Consider the following 9,294-nt stretch of genomic DNA (forward strand, 5'->3'; position numbering starts at 1 on the left):
TTAACATTGATTATGTTAATCATGTATCCGCATCGCCAGGAGCAATCCATTAGTGTTGTACTTGCGCATAGCCCCCTTGGGCTTTGAGTGCGATTGGGTGAAGACGTGTACGGTATCCTCAAAACATCTCCGGCCTCACGGATAGTTGTTGAAACGATCAATATCATCAACAATTTCCAGATGGAAGGGGTCGATTGCAGTCTTCTTGTGATGACACCGTAACACGCTCTCAACAATGTAGACCATGCCTAACTTCAATTTGTCTAACATTCGGTCACACCTCTTAATTGCATCCATCAGCTGTGGTAGAAGCACACTCCCCTGTCCCTGAAAGTAAATGTCATACAGTGTATTTCTTCTTTGAGTCCCATCACCAGTTGCGTCATCGCCCGTAATCTTCAATCCAGTGATCAAGGAAAACTCGAACATCGAAAAACTAGCAACTTTGCCCCCGATTGCGAAGTGGAGGGCATCGCCGTCAACTAGACTCAACAATCGACATAGAAGTGCATCAATAATCTGACCCGAGTACTGTAGATCTCTCAACGAGTACAAGGGCCACAGGAAGAACTGGCGCAGCATATCAGCATGCTGATCATCGAGCAATTCTAACACCGCAGTGAAACTGTCAAAACTACTATTCCACGTAGTTTTGCTTGGCATCTGTCTCAACTCTGCGTCGATATGATAATCCATCCCTGTAAAAATTCAAAGTGTTAGAACATTGTACAAGAGATAATAGAATAAGTATAATAACAGAAAATTAAGCGAATGAAATTGTAATTACAATACACAACACGCAAATTCATAGTAATTAAAATCATTAATACTGTGAAATGTTTTACCCTATTCTCAATAATGTCAATTTTTTTCCCTAATACATATCTGATTTTTTTTGTTGTAATTGATTTAAAAATTCTATATCGTCATGTAAATATGAATTCCGGTATGATAATTCCGGTCTGTTATTTAGGTGATTTCGAACTGAATGAAAATAATAGATGGGAATGGAGATGGACGAGTGATGTATGTAGTTGTATTACAATTCCCGTAACAAAGAGTCCATCATATGCGAAAGTGTATCAGGATTTGCAAAATAAGCTGAATGTCGATTTTTTCAGTATGATATGCAACTGAGATATTTATTCAATGGTTATGGGGATTCGTTCATTTTGATTCCACCTATAATAAAAATATGAAATTTAAATTTAAAATTCAATAATTATTAAAAATTACAATTACAAAAAGTAATTAAATTCGATGAACGAAAATAATATTATTTATAAAAAACTATTAATAAAAATAAATACGAAATTTAAATTTAAAATTTAAAAAATTATTAAAAATTACAATTATATAAATTAATTAAATTTGATGAACGAAAAGAATATTCTTTATAAAAAAATTAATAAAATTAAATATGAAATTTAAATTTAAATTAAATAATTATTAAAAATTACAATTACAAAAATTAATTAAATTCGATAAACGAAAAGAATATTATTTATAAAAACAATTAATAAAAATAAATATGAAACTTAAATTTAAAATTAAATAATTATTAAAAATTACAATTACAAAAATTAATTAAATTCGATGAACGAAAAGAATATTATTTCAAAAAAACAATTAATAAAAATAAATATGAAATTAAAATTAAAATTAAATAATTAGTCAAAATTACAATTACAAAAATTATTAAATTCGATGAACGAAAATAATATTATTTATCAAAAACTATTAATATTAATAAATACGAAATTTAAATTTAAAATTAAATAATTATTAAAAATTACTGATCGTGAAGTCACTGTTATGCTAAATTGGGTAGGTATTGCCATAACATGTTGAGAACTAATCTTGGCTCGGCATTTTTTATTAAAATCGGGGGTGGTGATTGTTTTAAATATTTTTTCATGGCTCTCGAACAATATATTCGGGATTTTCGAAATACAATGCGGCCCTGCAAATGAACAATATTGTGTTTGTTTGGTTCCAATTTAATTTTAAAAAAATATTACAAACACTTACGATATAGACTGCTTAGCCATCGTCTTATCCCGCATGATGGCTAGTCTGTCCTGCACAGTCATGCTCACCTATCTAGCCATCATAGGAATGATCACAGTCACCGACTCTAAGTTCTGCTCGAGTTGTCCCTATGTCAGACGTGAATGATCAGGGTCATATATATATATATATATATATCATCAACGAAAAAAATATTATTTATCAAAAACTATTAATAAAAATAAATACAAAATTTAAATTTAAAATTAAATAATTATTAAAAATTGCAATTACAAAAATTAATTAAATTCCATGAACGAAAAAATATTATTTATAAAACATAATTAATAAAATTAAATATGAAATTTAAATTTAAAATTAAATAATTATTCAAAATTACAATGACAAGAATTAATGAAATTTGATTAACGGAAAGAATATTATTTATAAAAAACTATTAATAAAAATAAAAAGGACATTTTAAATTAAATAATTATTCAAAATTACAATGATAAAAATTAATGAAATTCGATTAAAGAAAAGAATATTATTTATAAAAAACTACTAATGAAACTAAATATGAAATTTAAGTTTAAAATTAAATGAATTATTAAATATTACAATTATAAAAATTAATTAAATTCGAGAATGAAAAGAATATTATTTATAAAAAAACAATTAATAAAATTAAATATGAAATTTAAATTAAAAATTAAATAATTATTAAAAATTACAATTAAAAAAATTAATTAAATTTGATAAACGAAAAGAATATTATTTATAAAAAATAATTAATAAAAATAAATATGAAATTTAAATTTTAAAAAATTATTAAAAATTACAATTACAAAATTTAATTAAATTCGATGAACGAAAAGAATATTACTTCTAAAAAACAATATAAAATTTAAAAATTAAATAATTATTTAAAATTATAATGACAAGAATTAATGAAATTTCGACTCAGGGAACACGATCTCCAGTGCAATGCAGTGATGATTGACTATCACTGGAATGTACATATGCGTGTAGTCCTCCCACGGGTTTTCCCCAACAATCGATGACAAACCGATGACCCACTCGAGCATATATGCGACGGCACGTACTCGTTACCCATAAGCTGGAGCAACTGATACTCAATGGTAACGACACGGAAGAACTCGGTGTTCAGTATTATTCGGCCAGGCTTGTATAATGATTATGGTTATCTCTCAACTCAATCGCACAACAAGTCAATGGCCATGTCGATGTGCTACATAAAGGAAAAAGAAATAAATAATTATTTCATTTAAAAAATTAATCGTAATGTGTACAAACAATAACAATAACACGTCATTTACATCGTCGGCCAGCTAAGCCCCCTGAGTGGTGATATCATGGAACCACTTATATGCGTCTGATATCGTTCTTCCGGCTGTCATACGAGTGGTGCTGAAAAAAAAATGTTAAACGAAACTTATGCGAGTACTGGTACTCTACTAAATCATACAATACTTACTCGGGCAACATTGCTCGTCACTGAGCCTCGAATGCTTTCCATTTGACATGGTCGACCTCCCGGAACACATTGGGGTACGTCCCGCTGATGAACCTCCTCCTCTTCGTCTCAGTGGTGAAGGGAGAGATGACGTACTGTGGCGGCACTCTCGGCCTCTTGCCATCCACCATCTCCTAGTGGGACATCCCTCTGCTCGAGATGCTCTCCAATGGTGCATCCGAGGGGAGCATGTCTCCCATTGCCTTGCAAAGCGGGTACCCAATAGAGGGACGGTCTTGTATACCCAAATCTGTAATACATACAATTATTATATACAAATTCAATAGGAAAAATAATTAACGAAAAGAATATTATTTATAAAAAACTATTAATAAAACTAAATATGAAATTTAAATTTAAAATTAAAAGAATTATTAAATATCACTATTATAAAAATTAATTAAATTCGAGAATGAAAAATTATTATTTATCAAAATTGAGGAAATAAAAATAAATATTCAAATTAAAATTTAAATTAAAAATTTTATTTAAATTTGACAAATAAATAAATTATTATTTATTAAAAAATAATAATTAAAATTATTTAAAATGAAATTCTTAAATATATGTAAGAAAAAAATAATAAAAAAACTAAAGGCCGCGAGCCGAACATTACGATCGGCCTGCTTAACAGTCAATGAGTTGACTAAACAGTTAGCCCAAATTAAAAAAAATTGTTATTGAGCCGACCATAACAGTCGACCTACTTAATAGTCGTTAGTAAGCCCATGAAAAAACAAAACATAATCATGGGCTGACTGTAACAGTCAGTCCATAACAATGTGGGGTTAACACCTGACTATTAACAACAGGGGTTTTTCCCAAATTGTCGGCTGCGCTTGTAGTCGGCAGTTTTTTCGGCTTTTCTTGTCGGAAAATCTCCATTCTCGTCGGTTTTCCGGCGAGAAAAGCTTGCAAATTTCAAAATCCACATATTATTCTCTAATTTAGACCCATATTCATACTTCTACACCTACATAATCGATAATACATTCCAAAAACCTCCACAAATTCAACATTCATACACAATATGAAAATCTAAACATTAATCTAGTTAATTAACAACTCGAAACTTACCTTAACAAAAAGAAGGTCGTCGGAGATGAATTGAAAACGTCTCTGACCGACTGGAAACCAACCGTAGCTTTTCCTTGGTTTTGGTCGACTTTAAGCAAATGGAAAAGTGACCGTTTGAAGGTATTTTGAGATTTTGACCTTTAAAATCAATTTTCGTTTTTTTCTAAAAATTGGTCAAAGGTTACTTTGAAAATACATATGAGTTATTGGGTCATTTTCATTTATTGTCTCCTTATTCTGCCTATTTTTTGTCATCGGGACTTATTATGTGTATTTTTCCAACCGTTGGGGTGCTTGGTTTATTATTATTATTTTTTTTTTAATTTTTACAGCTTACGGTTATATCTCATACATTTTTGAAAGATTGAGAACTAAAATATTATCCCTATAAACTTCAGTATTATAGACTCGTGAATTTCATAGATTTTATTTATTTAATATCGGAATGTTAAGAAATTAAAAATAAAAATTCAAGAAGAGTATAATGCGGGAATACAAATTTAAAAAAAGAGTATAATTTTCTTTTTCTATATTCATCAATTGAATTTAAAAAAAGAAAAATTAAGAGAGAAATAGGAAATAGGAACCAATTAAAAGGCGGCACACCGCACCCCAGATGGAGATTGAGCAAAAGAGAAAAATGTTGGTGGCGGCACAGGCGCACGTGGGGCTTCTCTCCTTCACTTCCTGCATTCCTTGTGTTCCTCTACCTGGTCGTCTAAAATTCGGCTTTACGGAACACAAAACTCTTACCAGTAAGTACCATCACCGTCAAAAAGAAAAAGGATAGATAAAATAAGTAAATAACCATCTTTTTTCAAAGAATTTTCGGCGATGGATTTTTGTGGTGTACTTCAGTTGCTATTCGTTTTAAATTGTGGTGCAAAGTTGCATTCTTGGGGGTTCTGATGTTCTGGTTTGAAGCAAATATATGGGTTCGATGAATTACCAATGCTATTTTTGATGTTCTTGTTTCTTTTTATTGCAAGTACTGAGATAATTAGAAAATACACTGAATTTTGCCCCTTTTTTTTCCTGAAATATTCTTCCATCACTTCCGCATTTAGTTTGAACTAATTTCAGGCTTAGTTCATGGAATTTTCAACTTTTGTACAACCAAGACATTGTTATTGGAAAACGCACGTGTTTGTTCAGTTGTACTGGGGATATTGGCAATAGCTTAAATTTTTAGTTTTCCATATTGTTATTTTTTTTGTTTCTATAACAAATGAGTTATGAATATATGTTGAGTTTTTATTCATTTGAATATGGAAATGGAAACAAGCATGTTTGGCTGAAGTTGGTGTGTTCTTTTTGATGCTATTAGATTCTAGTTGATGCATTTCTTATTTTTGTTTATTTATTTATTTTTACTGGTTCACTAATTGACAGTGGCCGCAATGAGTGATGATCCTATTCGGGAATGGATCCTGTCAGAAGGCAATGCAACTGAGATAAGAGGGATTCGTTCCATTGGTGGTGGCTGCATCAATCTTGCCAGCCGTTATGACACCGATGCTGGTCCCTTCTTTGTTAAAACAAACAGGTACAAAGCAGCCAGTGTAGAGATTGACTAACTCTGATACGAAAGATGAATATCTAGTAAATCTTTAGCATTTTAGTGCCATGAAACTTGAAAAAGTAACTTTCTTCATTTGGTGAGCAATTTGATGGCATGGCTACATGATTTGGTGATTTTTATTTATTTTTCAAAATTTAAGTAGCTAACAGCATGCTTATAGTAACAAATCGGAACCCATTCCATCCCGGGATTCAGGGGTTGGGAGAGGGGGTGGGGGGGTTGAACCATAATCCCTTGGCCCCATCCCATACACAGTAGATCTCACAAGCATTGGGTCCATAGTCAGTTAATAAACCCAATAATATTAGCTAAACATAACCAATTTCTGTTCTTGAAATGCTTTGCTGTTGTTCTCATACTATAAATTTTGGATCAGGAACATTGATCCATCAATGTTTGAGGGAGAGGCTCTGGGTCTTAATGCAATGTATGAAACCAGATCAATCCGTGTACCTAAACCATTTAAGGTAAGAATGTTGGTAAGTTTTTGGTAGCTTATTATTCACTAAATTTTGACACTAAAAATTAGGTTCAAGTCTTGTAACTTGACTGATGAAGTATGTGAAAAAAATAATTAATGCATTGTAGGTTGGAACTCTACCAACAGGTGGTTCATACATCATCATGGAATATATTGAATTTGGTTCCTCTAGAGATCAAGTGAGAAGTGATTCTTCTTTGCGCCCCCCTACCTTTTCTTTTTTTTCCTTTTTCTTTCTGTGCTGGTTATGATTGTCCATTCAACCATGATAATTCACCCTTCTATAGTCTGCATTAGGGAGGAAGCTTGCAGAAATGCATAAAGCTGGGAAGTCCGAGAAGGGATTCGGTTTTGATGTTGATAATACAATTGGCAGGTATATGCTTTCAAGAACATGATAACATCAATATTACCTCACACAGAAGAACAGAAAGATAAACCTTCACAAACTCACATCTTCACTGTTCCATTCTCTTGGCACTTCTTGCTGATTTGTGGAAACTTTGAGCCGGTCATAATTAACTTGAAGAAATAGTTCTCACTTGTTATGTATATTGTGTATCAGATTAGATATATGCCAAATTACTGAGGATTCAAAAATTGTATTTGATACAGTACTCCACAAATAAACACCTGGACATCTGACTGGATTGAATTTTATGGAGAGCATAGATTGGGTTACCAACTGAAGTTGGCAAGACAACAGTATGGTGATTCATTAATTTATGAAAAAGGTAACCTCTTGTTCACCTGAAGCTAAACGCTATCTCTATATTCATAGTCAATTGGATGACAATTTCTGTTTGTTCTCTAGCATCATAAATGAGGCTTTACACATCAACAACTTTATGATACTACAATAAATCAAGGTTTCTCTTCATTTCAAGTTCAACAACGCTTTACTGAAATAAACTAGTCCTTATCTACGTTAAAGACGAGTTTATTTGAAGAAATATGCCTTTTAAGTAGAAATGTTTCTTGATATATTTTTTTAATGCTGCGTTGTAAAGATTAAAATTTCACATGATTATTCACTAATTATATCCTCTTGAAAACTACACGCTATCAAACTTTTAACGTATCGTAGTAGCCCTACAAAATATTTCAGTGCGCGTGTGCACTTAAAAAAGAATGACCTATTGGCGGTATTGTTGTTTTTGAAATGTTACATTTGTTTAAAATTGCTTATTATTGATCTGACATGTTTATCATTATCTGAATTCATATGTTTGAAAGGACAAAGACTCATAAAGAATATGGGATCTCTCTTTAAAAATGTTGTTATTGAGCCATGCTTGTTGCATGGAGACTTGTGGAGTGGAAATATCACCTCTGACAAAAATGGCGAACCTGTCATACTTGACCCAGCATGTTACTGTAAGTCCTTGTTGGTTGAATTTACAATTCTTTTTTGAATTCTGGATGTTGTTCAGAAACTCTTACGGCCTTACATATTTATTTTTAACAATGATATAAAGTTTACACGATAGTGGGCCTAATCATTCTGTTATATGAATATTTAACTGCAGTGAGCATAAAAGCCTGCAGAGATTTCAATGTTTTGGGATTTGATATGTTGAGTATTTTTATTTTTGGTGGGGTTTTTTTTATTTGGGTGGGGTGGGGGTTGTATTGAGTATGATATTGAAAACATTCTGATGGTAGCTATCAACTGCAACAAACCTACCTAGAAATTGAACTATTTGTTACAGCTTATTTTGCCTGATTTTCTTTTCAGTTTTTACTCCTTTTTCAATATTTTGTTTGCTCTTTGAAGATGAATCATCCTTTGTAGTTTAATTCATCCTTTGTAGTTTACATTGGAGGCATCAGCATTTTGGGACTGAAATAGTATGCTAAATCCACATAATCCAATAATTGTTTATCTTCTTACTTATTGTCTTTGTTCTTGGTAACAGAATTACTTCATAATCAATTCATATGAATCATTAGGTCACATATGCAATCTAAAGTTTTTAAAGCATATATTAGGATGCACATGGTCTGATGGTGTTTACTCTCTGTTTGCTTAATTTGCATGAGATAAAGTGAAGTACTACTCTTCTTACTGGCCATTATATTTGATGTTGAAAGACTTCTACTCTAGTATCTTTGTTAGCTTTTGCACAAAAAAGTATGTTGTTAGAATTAATATTTTGCATTGAAAGTTGAAATTTGACATATGGGTGTCTATATGATATGCATTATTTTTTATCATAGTTCTTTATTCAGTCTAAATACTAGATCTTATGCATGTAAAGCGTGGAAGAAAATTTATTACATAGGCATTTCCTTCTAAATAAGCTTGTGTTGAATGCTAGTTCTTTTATCTTACGCAGATGGACATAATGAGGCAGAGTTTGGAATGTCTTGGTGTGCTGGATTTGGAGGATCATTTTACAATGCGTACTTTGAGGTATCTCGTCTTACCAACTTCTATTTACATGCATCTCTTGCATTGCCATGACTGCTGTAAATTCTTTTGTATTATTGTTATAATTATTTTTGTTTTAAAAAGTGAATGTATGGTATTCCAGCAATGCATTCCTATTTTGAATAAATGCCTACTCATTATCCAAGAGATGACCTGGCCTATTGAATTTATAA

General features: G+C 31.3%; 1 protein-coding gene across 1 annotated transcript; it reads left to right on the forward strand.

Moving 5' to 3' along the window:
- The first annotated feature begins 5,223 nt into the window (after nt 1-5,223).
- Nucleotides 5,224-9,244, forward strand: LOC111380162 (protein-ribulosamine 3-kinase, chloroplastic). Its single transcript, XM_023003650.1, has 8 exons — nt 5,224-5,379; nt 6,017-6,170; nt 6,583-6,673; nt 6,795-6,866; nt 6,975-7,063; nt 7,303-7,421; nt 7,924-8,064; nt 9,027-9,244. The coding sequence occupies exons 1-8, from the start codon at nt 5,241-5,243 to the stop codon at nt 9,152-9,154; spliced, it is 933 nt and encodes a 310-aa protein (XP_022859418.1). The 5' UTR covers nt 5,224-5,240; the 3' UTR covers nt 9,155-9,244.
- The last annotated feature ends 50 nt before the right edge of the window (nt 9,245-9,294 follow it).

Source organism: Olea europaea, unplaced genomic scaffold (genome assembly GCF_002742605.1).
Source record: "Olea europaea var. sylvestris unplaced genomic scaffold, O_europaea_v1 scaffold2101, whole genome shotgun sequence".
NCBI lineage: Eukaryota > Viridiplantae > Streptophyta > Magnoliopsida > Lamiales > Oleaceae > Olea > Olea europaea.

Excerpts from the sequence above, each read along its gene's own strand:
- LOC111380162 (XM_023003650.1), top strand. The coding sequence starts at position 5,241 with ATGGAGATTGAGCAAAAGAGAAAAATGTTGGTGGCGGCACAGGCGCAC. Across the intron at positions 6,674-6,794 it reads GTGTACCTAAACCATTTAAG|GTTGGAACTCTACCAACAGG; the intron begins GTAAGAATGTTG and ends AATGCATTGTAG. Across the intron at positions 7,422-7,923 it reads TTCATTAATTTATGAAAAAG|GACAAAGACTCATAAAGAAT; the intron begins GTAACCTCTTGT and ends TATGTTTGAAAG.